This window comes from Python bivittatus, unplaced genomic scaffold, assembly GCF_059951505.1.
Source record: "Python bivittatus isolate LINGU-HERP-01145 unplaced genomic scaffold, Pbiv_v1 ctg000980_np1212, whole genome shotgun sequence".
In the NCBI taxonomy this organism is placed as follows: domain Eukaryota; kingdom Metazoa; phylum Chordata; class Lepidosauria; order Squamata; family Pythonidae; genus Python; species Python bivittatus.
The window spans coordinates 58226029-58244308 of record NW_028277125.1 but is presented as its reverse complement, the minus strand read 5'-3'; the positions used below and the strand labels follow the sequence as shown (position 1 = coordinate 58244308).

Genomic DNA, 18280 nt, shown 5'->3' with positions numbered 1-18280 from the left:
CCTGCAAAAGTACAGATGATCATTAGAGAGCAGCAAAGCTCAGGGTAACATTTTGCTGCAATCTTGTAGTCTAGATTTTTGCAGCCTAGATCTCATAGGCCTATACTTGCTGTCAGATCCTTCCATTTGGACTTCCCCGTGATCAGACTCCCCATATGTGCTTTATGTGCAACTGTTTTATGAATACTGATGCATTTCAGTAGCTGGGAATGCAAACTTTCTACTGGTACCTTCTCTGGAAAAATGGAGGATACTGTATTCTGCCTAGGTAACAATCAAGTTCAGGTTCAAGCAAGTTATGAAACATCAAATTGAATACAGATTACAGCACTGTAAGATAACTCACTAGGAATTCAGTGAACTTTCTCTTTTCATTGTCTTCCTAGAATTCAAAAATACAGTAAAAAAGCCATCAAAAAAGTAGGTGGCCACAGTACTTGGCTGGGGAGATGCAGTCAGTTTAGTAGGTCCCAAACTGTACAGACCTGATCTATGATCATATATTAACCAAAACAACTCTATATCTAGTATTTGTGATTAGAATGTACAAGAGACCCCAGAACTTCATGCCTTGGGTGAAGCCCCCAGAGCCACTGCAAAAATTACCACTACATTATAATTATTAATGCAACTGAAGGGGAAATTATTTAATTCATTTGAAACCATCATGTTTAGAATCTTTAATTAACCTAATTTTAATTTAGTTTCTTCCTGGTAACATCTACTTCCTTGTCCTGGCCTCACCCAGTTTTTGCAGTGTGACTCATGGCACATCATTGAACAAACCAAGAGCAGTCTCCACCTTGATGAATCCTGAATCACATGCTGAGACAGGCATTGCTATTATTGGCTATTTGATATGCTGATGCTGCTGCCTTTAATTTCAATTTACTCTCAATTATTCTTGAACAAACAGGAGTCAAGATCAATTTTTATGTCTTTATTCAAAAAATGTCCTTGCTGTTTCATTTGAAATATATGCTATAATCAGCCAGGCATTTCATTATGTACTTACCATTTGAGTGTGTAGAAATATGTTTAAATACATTGAAGTGCCTCATGAGAACAAATAGAAAACAAATTATGCTGCACATAAAGTTTGATTTGCCATGCAAACATGCATTTACTTTCAAATATAGCCTACACTGTTATGCAATTGTACCTGGATGTAATAGCTGGAATGGTGGAAAGAAATTTAGCAAGACTTTCAGAATTCCATAAGCTGTTGGCTTACCACAATACAGACAAGGAAAATACTCATAAAACATCCAGCAATTGGCCTGTGTGCTTTCAAAAAACTGAGTATAAAATTTTAAACTCAAACTAAGAAATAATATAATAACAATAATCATCTGAAGAAATACAAATGTCAACACCATCAACGAACTATGCCTATTCGCCTCCATTTTTTTTTAAAAAAATAAGGAACTGACTTAGGTTTCTGGAGTAGGTCTGGAAGGTTCCCTAGCATGTATCTACTTACAAAATAATAATAACAATAATTTAAGAGTATGTACAAACTGGTCTCTTCTTTCTTTTGTGGTATAATACTACTGCACCAATCCTATTAAATCCATGGTTCTTTCCTACTGAGTAGCAAAAATGAAATATTTCTAACAAGAATGATCATGTCTTAAGGCTTTGGAAAGTGAGAAGAGCTGCTTTTCATTTACCGCATTTATATATTGTGTTAAAAATAAAAAAAGGATGTGTTGGCAAGTGACCTAGTAAATCTGAAGAATATACATGCCAGAGTGTATTTTACTAATGAGAAATAAGAGTTGTTGAAAAGCCTAGTAACAAGGAAATTAGGATGTAGAATGTAGTCATTTATTTACTCTAAGGATCTGTATGTTATCTTTAAGAGAAAAGAATCCTCTCAGTCTCCAAATAAAATACAAACTGTAATAATGTCAGATGTTAATAAATAAAAAAGATAACAACAAAAACCCAAGTCCAAATTCATGTTAATTGCATAACTTTGTACGCTTCTGATTCTAATCAGTGAAACACGCTGCCAAATAAATCCATTCCAAGCTGAAATCTAAGGTTTCAAAAATAGGATGGGCCAGAATATGTCTGCTCCTAATTTTATATATTTTGTAGAATGTCCAAATACATTAGGAGGGACAAACATATTGAATATAGTATGGATTTAAAAGTTTATGCCCCGTCTGGTCCCATACTGACTGCAGTTTGATAGAACAGATCTACTTACCAAATCAGATTTTCAGGTGGGGAGAGAATTAAGTATGGTAAACACGCTTCAATCACAATGCACTTAATATCAAGCTTCCTTTTATACTATATTTCAATCCAGTTCCTCATGTTCATTCAACTTATGAAAATCACACTAACATAATTTAGCAAGTTGCAAACATTCAGCTAGATGATGTCAGAATCTATTGGAATATCCATGTGTCTGGTTTTAGATAGTATGGAAAATTGAATATCATCATGTTTGGGTTAATTTCTCCAAATATTGTATGCACACCCAGATTAGCATGGCATTAAAATAGTAGACAGTTTTATCTAGTGCAGGGGACTGGAAACCAGTGGTTTCCAGAAGATGCTGAACTTTACCTCCCAGTACACGTCAGCATTAGCTATGCTGATATGCTAATGTCTGGAAAGGCACAGCTTCCCTACATACAGTATGTGAAGAATGATACTATGCCTCTTGAAATATGAAAGGGAAAGAACATCAACTAACAATGTTAGTCTCCTAAGATTTCCTTAGGATCTAAGAGAAGTTGGTGATAACTCCAACATACAAGTAGGGTGACACCAAACTCAGCCTCATTATGTACATTATGAAGCTCCTCAGCTGCTACCAAGTATGAATTCAGGCCAAAAAGGAAAGCCTACAAGGAATCATGGCTTCAACTTCTGAAGAGGCATCAAGACCTCCCTTTCTAAACATCTATGGTCCAGCTAGCTATTAGAAGGTGAGGGACAGATAAGTTCTTCAACTTGAAGAAAGAGTGGCTTCTTTCCATATGTTATCCCTACTTCATACGCTTAACATGTGAAGGGGGCTATTGTGTCTTTAAAAACTTGGGTTTTTGAAACTCAGATCATTAGATCACTTGGCTTTGCAAAGTTGCTTGTAAAGGAGAATTTATCATTGTATTGAACTGTACCTATTTATCATTATACATAAGCAATGTGTGTCAGAAATTGTACACATTTGCAAAATAAGTGAGTTTTTAAGCCTGAGAATTCTTTCACAATTGAAGACTGACAGAAGTAACAAAACAAAACTCTGTTCCAATTGCAACGTTTCCACACTTTGCTTTATATTATTTAACGTTATGAAAGTGTGAAAGCTCTGGTCTCAATAAGCTAACATATTTGTACTGTATTTTCTCATTAATGCATTTTACTCTTCTTATACCAGTGTTGGACAGACAGAACAATTAAAAAAGAAAAAAAAGACAACAAAACCAAGACTGAGCAGCCAGCCTTCAGAAACATGCAGAACTCAAGCTGCACACTGCCATCCAGAAAACCCAAATCTAATAAACAATCGAAAACTACGTAAGAGAGGTTCAAAAAGCCAGAAGAAACTTACTCACCTATGGATGTATTTTTTTAGAAACCATAAGCAAGAGGCTAATCCATCAATACACAGAAAAACAAACAAGAATATTTTCTCAAATTAGCTATACCTGTTTAGGATAGAGTTCTGGGTCCTTAACTCTTCATTTATATCAATCCCAGCAAGAAGAAGGTTATCTGGAGCTGGGGGTTGGTAGGACTCCCTTTCCTTCAAGTCAGACACTGGAGGCCAATTTCCTCTGTCAGAAAAAAAGAAAGAGGGTTGTGGAAAAAGAAACACATTCACGATTCATAATACCAAATTTAAAATGGGAAAATCAAATTGGCATCCAATCGATTTCCCTTAGAATATTATTACTGTAGAGTCATACATTTGTGATTTGCATCAATGTACTTTTAAGTCTTCCCCTCCCTTTTTAAATCTAGGCATTGGCTCTCTTCCCATAGTGATGAAGGTATGGAGTGGGAAATCAATCTGTCCAACTTCTCACCCTGGACTTGGGATTTTCTGACACTTCATAGCTTAGTTTGACTCTTCAGCAAAATTTGGCAGAAGACTCACAGAGACGGCTGACAAGAATAAAGCTGTGCAAAACAGTTGACTGCCTACTGTCAATGAGAAGATCTAAATTACTTTTATACCACTAGAAATATAAAGGGTTTAAACTTGTGACTTCTTCCTCCTGCCCTTCCCAACTGACAGATACTTGGTTAATCCTTTTGGAATTCTTGAAGCCAAATGGTTTTGTATGCTTATATAATAGGCTCCTCTAGTTCTGCTGGTTCCTACCTCAGCCCTCACAGCGATATCCCCATAAATGGGAAGTCATGCTGACTAGCTGAAAAATCTGCTGACCTTTGCTCTTATGCATTGCTGGAAATTATTCATTCCCTCCAATTCACGTTCTGCTTGAAGCCTCCTACCTGGAGGAATGTCATGCTTTCCAGGAAGGAAAGCTAGCCCAAACCCCCAGACACTGCATGACTGAAGTAAACCCTACAGCACAGAATATGCAACCTTAGCTAACTGCCACCTGGGAAACTAATATATAAATATGAAGGTATATTTTAAGTAATAGCAAAGTTTGTAGTACCACATATATCAGATTACTATTTTATTGATGAATTCAAAAGAATGATATCCTGTTCCTGAATTCCCAGGTGCTACATTGGGTAAAATTTCTTACTTCATCATAGGCATGTACTGAAATGGTATTAAAATCCTGTTACATTCTTGTATTGCCCATGAATATGAAAAGGAAGTTAATTGGGTAGTAAGTGACTTTTAATCTGTAATGTTAATTGGGTTACTATAGTAGATCTCCTAGGCAACAGCTTCCTGGGCAACAGCCAACTTTTTCAAATGCATTATGCCTTCCAATTACTTATTTCATGAACAAAGTAAAAAATATCTTCTGCCTACCTTGTATCTTCTGCAGTTAAAGAGAAACCATCATCTGGTGGTGATAATGAAACAGTAGAATCTGATGGTAAGGTATCTAAGTCATCTTGCTTGAGTGATTTGTCTCTGCTCTTTTTCCTTGACTTTTTATTTTTTATTTCTCTCTCACTACTAAGTGGCTCGGTTGATTTTGGAACTGAAGGGACATCCTGGAAAAGGAAAATAAAAGCATGAATTTTAATTAAAAAGCAAACAAACAACAGAATGAATACTTCTTTTTCATTACAAAATAAAAATTGCATCCTTTATAGATGTTCTGTCTTAATGTTACTCTGGCTAAAGAGAAATAATGAATAAACCAATAATCACAAAGAAAAATAAATCTGGAACTGTGGTGTGGTATTGGGAGAACAACTGTATGATGCTCTTAGCTGGCCCATAGGGGTATTCTTATCTCTTTTTCATATATATTGAACATTTCCTTTTGATCAGGAAATCTATCAGTATGGCAGAAAGGAAAAAAGCTGTGTTTCAAACAAAATTTTTTTTTAAAATGACAAAAAATATACTTCAGAATGAAGTTGAAGAATAATTTGCCAATAGTACCCACATAACAAGATGCTTGCAGCATCTTAAAGATTAAACTTTTTTTAAATGTTCTAAATGTAAAGATACTGTACATTCATACAACACAAGACTTTCTGTTTTTGCTGCAACAGACAAGTGCTGCATTTTGATTATATTTTCATATTTTCCTCCAAACTTTCGGGTACATTGATCAAAAACATGAAACAATGATCTGTCAGTCTCAAAGAAAGCTTTCAGTTGTTGGAATTCAGTAGGGAATTTCTTAGGCCATTGTAATAATAAACTTGAAACATTAAGAATCATATGTGTACAAAATATGATTATACAATAAAATCAGTAAAGACACTAATTGTATTGGACTCAGTGCTTCTACATTGGACTCAGTGCTTCTATATTTTATTTTGAATTGTAATTCCCATTGGATTAACACTTGCATTTAGACTACCATAGGTTTATGGTGTTTCCTTCTAACCATGGACAGCTGAATTGATACAGTTTTGACCACAAGGTATCTGAGAAGCATTTGGTTGGAATTTTCCCCTTTCAACATGACTTACCATTTTTGAAACCCATACCACAGAACAATAATTCTGACTACATCCAATCCAATTGTGAATAGCAGGTGGCAATACCTGGCCAACCTTCTCTGTGCTTCAAAGCTAAACAAGTTGGGTTTGGTTAGAGATGAAAGGCTACCAGGGAATTACAGAGCTGTAACCCTGACTGGGAAGACAAAAAGCATCATGGAAAAAGACTCTTCTGAACGGTTGTCAAGGAAATTACATGGAAATGACCATGTAGTGATAAAGGATTGAGCTTAACTAGAGGATATGCTTAATCACCCATATCATATTCAGCCATTGTATGGTTTGCTTTGCTTTCCTTTAGTTTAGTGTTATACTGTATATGAACTAAAACACTATTGTTTGAGAACCGTGGGCTATAGGAGGCTTCTAGGTTTATGGCAGACATAGTAACCTGCAGGTGGTGTGATTTCTTCCATTTCCTTATAAACAACTAAACATGGGAAGCACCCCAACATCTGTCCTGAATACGGTAAGTTTAGGCCATGTTTAAGGTTTCAAGGGTTAGGGTGCGTATGGAGTTTGCTAGTTTTCACTTCTATCCCAAACCTTAAAATCCTAAGGAACCCCAAAACGAGACTGAAAACACTCCCCCTCCCCCACTGCAGAGCTATCACCATGACACTGGACAGCTTCTTTAGTCCCCTGGGAGGCTGATAGACTTCTGCAGCTCCCAAGCCCTAAAATGTTGCCCATCTCTAGTTTCTGAGTTAGTGTTATGTGTGAAGCAGACTATTATGTTCTATACCTTGTGATATAAACTATAATAACTTGTATTTTAATTAGACTGAAATAGTTGGCATCCTTTTAAAAATGGAGAACAAGACAGATCTTTCATTGCACTAACACCTCTTGATTATAGCAGCATTCGGGTTTTGAAGTATAAATTGCAAGAAATCCTTCATGAGTGAAACTGCAAGGACAGGTGATCTGAAGCTACTATTACATCACTCACTTAAATGAAGTGTTAGAAGGTGAGTTGAAAGAATAGTTTCTTCCATTCTGTAATTCTTCAATGATTGTACTGTATTGTGTATATATTATACACACACACACAAACACCCTTTGTGTAACAGATACCTCAAGTAATGAAAGCTTATAAAGATTCCTGTTATCCTATCTACAACTGACCTATAGACTAATCCCTTCTACCTCTAGTAATATGCCTATAAGGGCTGGTTTGCTAAATTCCTGAGCAAGAGTATTTCTTCCCTCCTTGAGATGAAACAGCAAGCAATAAATTTGTTGGAGATTTTGGTTCTTTTGAATTACACTGGGAACAGCAGACTGCTGAGGGAGGTAGACAGATTTAAAACTTGTATTGTGCTTAGATATATACACATACCAATTAAGAATACTGCTACTAAAGCAATGGGATGAAATCTTCTAAGATGCAAGAAGAAATTTAACTCACATAGATTTTCTAGGTGTGGTTAGTAACTAGAGTAGCATTAAATCTGGTTTTATTTCCTGCTCAAAGTAAGTGCTCTATTTCCCTCTTTTGTTTAAATTAAATTTTGTTTAAGGTCTAATTTTGTTTAGGTCTAATCACCATCTTAGATGGGTCTACCTATTTTTCCTTTGTTTCTACTCCTTCTTCTGAAGCTTAATCTCTTCCTTTAAGCATAACACCTATCCATGTTTTTCTTTGCTGTTTTGTGTTCTTAATAAAATAAATAGTATTTTAAGCAGATTTTTGGGGAGGTGCCAAGTTGTGTCTTGGGGGAGTGATTGTTATCTGGTAATATGCCTTGGAAGGTATCTTAAATCCAGATACTGGGTTTAAGATACCAGCATGTTCCTCAGATAGCAGAAAGGGAAAGTCATATTCCTTCCTTTGGATTTACTGCTATGACCCTGGTTGAGCGGGGCGGAGGGGCGCAGGGAAGAAGTATGAAGATTGTCTGGTTGGTTGGGGCAGGCCCAGTGGTAGGCAAATAGACCTTTTCCACTCAGCATTCAATTGTTATAAATTTATAAGAGATTTCATTTTGTTAATGACACAAATAATGCACATACATACACACAACACATGTATAGTAAATGGCAGCACTGAGGATGTAGGTATTTTAGGCTAATGTGTGGTAAAGATTCATCCCATGTAGTTACTTTATTATTCACTCTATCATGTGAAGCTAGAAAGCTGGGTTGATTAAGGAAGTATGATTACGAGAACACAGCCATAATCTCAATAGCACTTCCATAAAAACATTACATTAATCAAAGAGCAAGTAATGATTCCTAGAATTAATATTTATATTACCAGGTTTTATATTTATAGTACAGTAATATTAAATGTATCCTTATGTGGTGTAAAGAAAATAAATAAATTGCTATAATGTGCAATCTATCCTTTTGGGAGCAAGAATAAAACAAGCATGAACAATCCAAATACCCAAAACAAATTTTCAAATCATCAAGAGATCATCAAACAAGTTCTTTTTTATTAAATAAAAATAACCCCAGAGCCAAAGAGAGCAGGAATCTTGCCAATAAAATCTACTAGTGGAGTATAACAAATGCTATTAAAATTGGATTTATACAACACAACCTTTTATCCATCAAATTGCAAAAGTTAAGTTTCTAGTCTTGTCATTCTTAAGACAATATCAGTGTATAGATGACAAATGTCTCTGAAATTTCCCTGCTAATCATCAAGGACTTAACTGTCATTTAGAAAAGGGGAAAAAAGAAGAGGTTCTGAACTCAAGTTTTGCATTTGGAAAGCCTGAAGGGTGGGTGGGACTATTAGCAACCATTCTTAATTGGCTTAAGTTAACCAAGGTCCTTTCTCTCTATTCTTTCTCCCACCCCTCCCCCAACAGCCTTCTTCCTGTAGTACTTTCCTCATTATAAACACACAGCCTTTTAAGGCAGTTGTTGCAACATGATACAGTTCTGTGGCTTGGCTGGAAGTCAGCTTGGATGAATTACACCAAGTTTCCATTCCTAATAACTCTGTGCTTACAGGGAGATGGAGCCCTGGAAAAAAAAATCATAGTAAAACAGACAGTAAAGCTGACCTTCTTACCTTTTATTGTCATTGTATCTCCCATTGTATTTTTATGCTACACAGAGAAAGCAATCTGTTTGGCACAGGCTTAAACCTTCATCTGTTAAATATATCAGTGTGCTCATTCTGAAGGACTCACTTCCTCCGTAAGGAGCTTCTGATTGAAGGTGAATGCTGGGAAGTTGACCAAAGGACATCCCCATGGTGTCAGGAGTCTGATTTCAGAAACAACTGCTAAAGTAGCCAGCTAGGAACACATGGCAGTTGTTAAAATACTGCCCAGAGCAGGCCAAACTGCTTTGAAACCAAACAGCCTGTACATCTGTAGATAAATGGCTATCTTAATAATCTGGGAAAGAAGAGTTTAAGTATTGTTGTTTGCAGCAGACAATATAGTTATTGTCCTATACTGGCAGTCAGACTGAAGTTGTTTCTTTAGTCAAAAGTTTGAGTTCCATTGCTACTGATCAATTGAAACCAATGAAGCTGTTTTGCAAGTAGACTTATTTAGAACTTCACTATCAATCTTTCTGTGTGAACACAATTTTGGGTTCTATAATGGTATATGTATATTGGAGGCCAGTTTGGTGTAGTGGTTAAAGTACCAGGCTAGAAAATGGGAGACCCTGAATTCAAGTCCCACCTTAGACACAAAGCCAACTGGGTGACTTTGGGCCAGTCACTCTCTCTCAGTCCTAGGAAGAAACAGGCAATGGCAAACCACTTCCAAAATCTTGCCAAGAAAAGTGCAGGGACTTGTTCTGGCAGTTGCCAAGAGTTAACACTGACTTGAAGGAACCCCCCCCGCAAAAGGAAAAAAAAATCACAGAGTACATTGGTGGGCACCATTTGATAATTGTATTTATAGATTATTTGTTTTCATTGTGCTTTTTATCAATATCATTTGTTTTTATGACTGTAAACCCTCATGAGTCTTTGGATTCTCATAGACTCTTTGGATTCTCATATATAAACACTCTGTCTATCTGTCTGTCTATTCACGCTGTTTAGCCTTAAATAAAGATTATGAAATACATCAGAACAGTATAGTTTAACTGAATATCCTGTACATAAATACTCTCAGAGGACTGACAAGGGAGTAATAGCATGCCAAAAGGAAACCAAATGACCAAAACATTGTCATGAAAACAACTAAGTCCCACTATTAGAAAATTCAGAACTGTAACTTAATTGTCTACAATATATTACAGTTTTTAATAATACAAAACCTCAGGAAGAAATTGTGTTGCAGAGGCTGGAGGTGTTTAATGTGGTTTGTGTTCATTACCTTTTACCCATGTCGAACCTTTCAGTGCATTGCCATATCTAAGCACATCATTAATCTTTCCAGCACTTGCAGTGATGACTTACTAAGCTTCTCTCTAATCATTGTAAAAGAACCAGTCCTGTTCAAAAATGCATAACCAATGCTTTGATGCAATTTGCAATGTGGATAATAATTTAAGTTCACAGCAACCTTGCCGTGCTTTGTATCCTTGAAACAATTCAACATGTTTTATGCTCTCTCTCCTCTGAAAGATGCAGGCCCAATGTTTTCAATGTCAACATTAAAGAATATAGGAAGCACACAGTTTTGCTAGTTTGAGAATCCCCAAGCATTACTAATACCTGAAAAAAAAAAAAAAACCAGATATCTATGGCTGAGAAAGACCTGGGGAATTTCTCTTGCAGTCTCAGAAACCCCAATAGAAATTTTCACATTCTGTAAAAAAAGCCTTGCAGGCACTCTGTGGGTTTGTATGTGGGTGTGAAAGAAAGATCAGTAAAATTACACAGTTTTCTTTAATTCTTCCTAACTACTTAATGTAGAAAATGCAGTTACAGAAATTGATGGGTGGGGAAAATATATAGCATTTTGGATTATGATTACAGTTATGTTCTGTTGTTATGGGATGATGCTTTCTGTAATAACATTCACTTCCTATAATAAACACCATTCTGTATTCTAATTTACACAGAACACATAGGAATCTAACTTCACAAATACGCTGATGGGAAATAATGTCTGACGTCCCCCCACCCTAAGATTTTGAGCTTCCAGTAGATAGTTCAATGCAAATATCAACATATAGTGTGACAATGATGAAAAATATAACAGTTGGGCAAGAAATTTGAAAATAAATGGCCATTTTCCCAGTGACTCCATACGGAACAATATTTGTTATAAACATGTAGAATGTTGTGTACATTTCTGGCCACTGCACTTTGAAAAAGAATATTGTTCGGTCAGAAAACATGCCAAATAGGAAAAGTGATCAAGTGTCTGGGGTGGTTATATGGAGATACCCCATTTGTGCCATAGCTTAGAAAGGAAAAAATAAAATGAATAAATATGAATGGTAGAAAAAATGATTGGAAGACGTTTTTCTTTCTCTTAAAATATGAAAACCATAAATCATCAGTGAATTTGAACAGTGCAAAATCTGAACTAATGAGATGAAAATCTTGGCTATCTTATTCCTTGTAGTGCATCAGCCAGAATAGGGCTCCTGCTCCTCTATTGATAAACTACACCCCAAGCTATATACCAGTTCATTCAGAGGGAGTGCCGTGCCATCTAGAACATGAACCTTCCTTGTTTCTGGCCCTGAGAACCATCTACCCATAGCACATCCAACATTCATTTTTTGGCTGTCACTCTCCAGTCTGTCACTCTCTATCCAGACTTCTACACAATCTTTCTTGATTCAAATGGAAAGCATATATAGGTTTGAATATCTTTAGCACCCTGATGTTACTCCAAATATCAAATGACTTAATGGAGATAAAAACAACAGGGAGAAAGAATACAATTTCTTCCAATGCAAGAGCCATAGGTTGAACACCAATCTCACACGACCATTCTCTGGTAGCAGTCCTGTGTTGCCAAAGACCACTAAGAGAATCAGTTTGGTCATATTGTCCCTGTTTCTCTTCCACTAAAGTTCATCAGTCAGGATCCAAGGATGGCCTTTTTAAGAGAGGTTGCACCACCACCTTCTCCTTCAAGATAGTGGGCTTAAGTCCTTCACACAAAGAGATATTGGCCATTCTCTGGATTCACCCTGCCTTATAGCGCTTAACTATCATGAGCAAGGGTCTTAAGCACAGGTAGTCAATCTTAACCCACACAAGACCACAATAATTAAAGCTGATCCCACAAGCCTAGACATTGTCCCCACTAACTCCACAAATTCTACAATTATTGTGGCATGTTATACAGAACAGATGTCAGTGACTTTACCCTCAATGTACTTCATAAACTTATAATAGAGTTGGCATAGGGGTAGGTTTGAGAAGTCAGTACACAAACTACAAGGTGAGAAGGGTAGGTTAGCAAAACAACTTAAGATTTGATGGGACAGAGCAAGGAACATCCATCAGCCATTTCACAACTCTAATTCTCTAACAGCCTGATCCCCACCGCCCGGCCCTTGGAACTTACCATGTTGACTAGTATCTTGCTGGCTATATATTACCTCCAACCTTGAAGAGGAATCTAAAATATTCCAAACCAGTAATTCCCCCACCACTCCCAACATGAACATTACTTCATCCTAAACTGGCCAAATCACAGCATGGGACATCTCTAGCCTTTTCTGAATTACTTTTCTTTCTGTTCAAAAATTACTAACTAGATCTTTTGGCTCATATAGATTAGTGATGTAGATCTCTGACTGCTACATTAGGAACTTTCATACAAACATACAAACAATTTCTCCTCTCTCCTCACTCCACTCACACAAATTGCAATTCATAGCCTTCAATGCATTGATGCCACTGGCATCAAATTTGTCTATCCATTATGAATCCAACAAATCTTGTCCCTTAACTTTTAAAATTTTGTAACTTTAAGAAAGGGTTTTCTGTAATCACGTTCATACTCACCTGACTTTCTTGGCTGCTGTTTTCATTGCCCATTTCAACAGGAAAATTTCAGGGTCAACCGTTGTGTTAAGAATACCAGCTGAAAGAAACAAACAGTCATCAGGGATTTCCCAATAGTGTGGGAAAACAACAGTCCAAGAAGAAAACACCCTGCTTTGTACCTCCCTGAACAGTTCCCAATAGAAATTCTCACCAAACCAAGCAGTTATTTGCCCTGAAAAGATGGCTTTATATTACAAAGCTAACTTTCTGCCAGTCATAGCTTTGAAGTCCTTGCTTACTCAGTCCCGTACTGCAGAGGGGAGCAATCTGTGGGCCACACTTATATACTCAATGCTCAAGACAGAGAGTCAAGACAAAAAAAGGAAAAGGGTGGGCCCACATCATTTCAAAAAATGATTTCTCTTTATTGCAAAATCAGCCTAAGCCCCCCCCCCAAAAAAAAGAATACACATCACCCTCTATCCATCTGATAGCTCTACTGCATCAGCTCTTTTGGGGAGCAGAGTGAAATGGCATACATGTGACAACACCACAAGGGGAAGATAGATGAAGGTTGGAGTCTTAAATGGATAGTTTGGCAAGACTTGTTAGCATTATCCCTGGGAAGTATGGACTTAGGCAATGCCTTAAGCCAACTCTGTTCTTACCCACCCTGTTTGCTACATCTGTCACTGTCAATATGCAAGGGTTAGATTGGATAAGGTTACAGGCAAAAAGCCTGACACCAAACTGGTCAATTACAATATCAATACACAGGGGTTCATTGCTCCTTCCAGCCCAAAGTGAGAAGCTCTCATACTGTTATATTGCACAGATGGGAGAAAGAAGCACAAGATTTGAATTTGATTGTCTGTGTATACATCTGCTGGCTGGGGAATTCTGGGAATTGAATCTACATATCTTAAAGTAGCCGACGTTAAGAAACACTGGTCTAGAATCTCACATTTTGCAATTATACTTCTTCATAACAGTTGTTCCAGTTCTTGTTCTTGCAAAAAATCTAGCTTATCAAAGAGCTGAACTCTTGTATCACTCTCTGCAAGGTTTCTTGTTCAAGTATCAGTTGGGACAGCCAGACACAATAGCTGGAATTTTCTGGTGATAACAAGTTTGTGGCAAACTGAGGCTTGCCAGGAACTGAGGTCTGTAAGCAGCGTACATATGGGTGCATATAGATAGGTTCAACATAGCAGTAAGGTGATATGCACTCAAAAGTTGGGAGAATGGCTATTCAAATTGTGGGAATATGTCTTGATATTTGAAATAGACTCATATTTGAAATCAAATTCAATGTATAATTACATTTAACATGGAAACAGTGTTTGGACTATGATTCCAAATTCCATAGGCTTGTACCACATCCAAAATCTGGGTTTCTCTTAACCAAAATTTTTAACATTCAAACCTTGGATGATCCATTAAATAAGGATAGATCTCTTTGACTACATAGAAATGACTGTAACTTTCCATGTTGACATGATTCATACTGAGCTGATTCAGTTCATAACTCACATATTAACATGATTCTAACAATAATCTATAGTTTTAAAATTACACAAGGTATTCAAATATGTAGAACTAAATTAATGTTACTTTGAAAATTGGTGCTCAGTTTACTCAGTTTTATGATTTTTTTTAAAAAAAAAAGTTTTTGGGAGATGTCTGATTTATTTCCTGAATATACAACTTTATATTTGGGGTCCTTTCATGAGCCTATTTTTTCTCTTTAGAGCGTTCACATATTTACAGACTGATCTCATTACAAGGCTTCTGGCAAAAGGAGATGATACTGAGCTTGGAGGGTAGTAGTCATTTTCCAAACTTTCTGTACAAATACAGCAAGACTCATTAGAGCGGTGTTTCTCAACCTTGGGAACCATAAGATATGTGGAATTCTGGGAGTTGAGTCCACACATCTTAAAGTTCCCAATGTTGAGAAACACTGGATTAGAGGAAGTGCCATCCTCCTCCTCTCCCAATTTGGATCTAAGGATGATTTATTGATTTGATTTATATCACACTTTTCTGCTCTAGCAACAGCTAATAAGCTAAGCTTCCCTCTTAGAAGTAGAGATTATGTTAGAGGCCACTTGTCTGCTCTGCAACATTTCACCTTCCCACTTAATTTTGTTCAAATTCACATAGAGGTTTAACAAAATACAAAGTCAGATGGGACAGGGAGACTAGTGGACAAAAAAAGCAGATATGTGCTGGCCATGGATGCTATATTGGGGACCCCTGAATTAGAGAATAATCAGAAGTATATCATTGTTCCTGAGTTGTTTGGTCAAATGCTTGCTTGCAGTTATTGGTGAGTGAGAATCAAATATAGTAGAGAATTCCCTCTACCATTCCTTGTAGTCTTGAGTCTCTTACAAGATGCTACTAGTCTGTGTAGCATGGTGTCCCAGCACTGAAGGAACTGCATGGATAGGGGTAAGATTTAATTAGCCCACATGTTAGTGATACTGCTGCCCTTCCTATTACTCAAAGTTCACTATTATATTTTTCATCAGTACAAATTTAGAAGGTCGGATTCTGACACAAAGTAAATCTATGGCCCATAGCTCCTAATCAACAAAAGGGAACAGCAACATTGTCCAAAGATCAGAACCCCTAACATAATATTAAGAGTTAGAGTCAGTCCATACATAAGCTTTGGTTTATCATATGTGAATCTAGCCAATTATGGTTCATTCAGCAAACCATAATTAAAGAAGCTATGGCTAAATGCAGTATATGAACCAGATCATACACATAAACATATACTGATCTATTCCTCTAATGGGTCTTTTATGTGCTAAATGATTACTTCATCTTTTATTCCAACCAGAGCCAAGACTTCAGCATCCAATTCGTTCCCACATGGTATATGAATATCTATGAAGTTGATGATTAATGCTGATCTCTTAATGTACATTTTACATCATTCACTGTGGTGCAATGATTTAGAATGTTAATAAGAAGCTTCTCCACCTTTGCCTGAGGCTGGAATTCAAAGCTTACTGCATTACAATGCAATTTTGTTTGTTCAGAACAGATCCAACCACATAGCATTGATCTTGTTCCCAGGTTAAGCATGGACAGACTTAAAGCCTGGAAGATGATATTTGTTTCATTTTAGATTCGTATAAAGATGTGACAATGTCAAACCGAATTATGTGTGAGGGCAGAATATGATGTTGGATGGGGAGAGGTTTGTACCTTCTCTCACCCGTTTCATTCTCTTTAGGAAGTTTCTCTTTGCACACCTCTGCAATTTCTCCTTCAACTAGGTATTTCTTTTCAACCATTACACCAGCTTGGGGAATGGGTAGCGAAAGTAGTCTTTGGTACCCTTTACTTCTGGAGGCAGGTATTTTAATGATATAGACCTTCTGTTAGCTGTATCCTAATGTATGTGTTACTGCATTATAATTGACAAGTAGGTGTACCAATCGAGGCTGCAAAATCCAGATGACTATGATATGGCAGCAAATAGAGATTTTTGTATTTCTTTGCTGCCATTTAGCAGTCATCCAGATTTTGGCAGCCTGGAAGTGGTAAGTCTACAATTATCCTATGTTTCATAGGATACAATACAATTATCCTAGTTTCATAGCTTGTCTAGAAATTGGAGACTAAACCAGTTTTCCTGTTCAGATGTAAGTGGGCACGAGAGATGAAGGGGAAAGGCGGATACTTGGTTTAATAAACCATACAGGACTTTGTGCATCTCTTTCCTTTTAAATTTGTACAGGTAAACTTCTGTGGTTAGTGTGTGAAATATGTTTCTAAAATAGTAATATACCAAGTTTTGGAGATAATAGTTCATGTATAGAGCCTTTAGTACCCTAAATATTAAAGCGGTATAAAGCTTCATTTCAGAGTTTTCATTTGAAGGCAACTTCATGAATTGGATCATTGACTGAAATTAAATCATCAATCTGAATGTTCTTAACTGATTTGTAAAACTGAATCAACCTGATTTTCCAAATTGACTCAAATTACCAAATAGGATTGGACCTAAATCAATAGTTTAAATTGGAAGTAAACCACACACATCTTTTAAACTGCATCCTGAATCACTTCAGTCCTTTGTGTAAATTGAAGTATATTATATCTGATTAAAGCCTTTCCTTTACCTCTTAAAACACAAAAACAGCTAATACCACATCAACTTGTAAAACTTTTTATGTGCATATAGTATAATCTGATTAAAATTTGTTATCATTTGTTAAATAAACTACAATAGGCTGAGTTCACATATGTCTCTAATGTAGAAATCATGGTTTACAATCTACAGTTCTAGGTTGAGAGAAGACAGCTAAATCCAAAACAAATGTTGTTATGATTTAGTGCAATGCATGAACCCAGTCAAAACCTACATTAGTATCAAGCACACAGGTATTCTTCAGCTAACCTCCATCGCGCCTAAATGCTGTAGACAATAAAAAAGGGCTGTGAGAGTTGCAGTCCAAAACATTTGGAAGACTTAAGTGATCTCTCAGTGGTCTACACTACTGAGTAACTAACAAGAGAATAAATCAACTTAGAAAGGTTTATTTCTGAGTAAACATATTTAGGATCTATAATCAAATCTGCAATAGAAACAATGATCATTCATTTTATAAAAATGTTTTCCCTATTTAATTCCTTTCAGTCCATATTGCAATGTAAAGTCATTTGGATTCTTTCACTCATATTCTAATGCACTAGAATTAAAATATACAGTTGTCCTTAAAATATAATGTGTTATTATTATAGATTAAAGCATAATCCCATAGTATAATATTTAAAAATATTACAGTCTATGAAGAAAATGTATAAGCTTTTGTAAAACTCAGTACAACTAAGTCCCTAATTTTGCAACATTCTCATACAGCTATTCTTCTAATTTACATATAATCAGTTAATATTATTTCCCATTTTTATTTTTAGACAGCACACTCTTGAAGCATACTGGTTTTGTGTAATTAGGAAAACTTAGGAAACTGTGTTTCCTAAGATAATGCTCACATAAAGCTAAATCATTAGAAAAAGTGATATCATAAGAAATTTTACTACACTTACATGGAGAGGTATAATCTGGATCCCGTTTGACATTCAAGCACTTCAGTCTTTTTTCAGATACAATACTTCACCCAGCTCTGTGTTTTCCTTCAGTGCTCTGAATCACATAAATTTACCCTTCATTTAAATGACCCACCTTAAATTAAGCATAACCAGTTGAGCAAATATGTTGACTCCACCCCAGGTACT

General features: G+C 36.3%; 1 protein-coding gene across 8 annotated transcripts in view; it reads right to left on the bottom strand.

Moving 5' to 3' along the window:
* Window positions 1-18280, bottom strand: part of TACC2 (transforming acidic coiled-coil containing protein 2) — a 180241-nt gene that overhangs the window by 143046 nt on the left and 18915 nt on the right. For all 8 annotated transcript variants that reach the window (XR_015794400.1, XM_088132061.1, XM_025167862.2 and 5 more), the window contains exons 2-4: window positions 13037-13115; window positions 4985-5172; window positions 3672-3800 (exon numbers count right to left, since the gene is read on the bottom strand). Coding sequence is in view for 7 of the 8 variants with exons in the window: in XM_088132061.1 (XP_087988187.1) it covers window positions 3672-3800; window positions 4985-5172; window positions 13037-13069 (350 nt within the window). In the remaining variant the exon portion in view is untranslated. The remainder of the gene's footprint in view (window positions 1-3671; window positions 3801-4984; window positions 5173-13036; window positions 13116-18280) is intronic.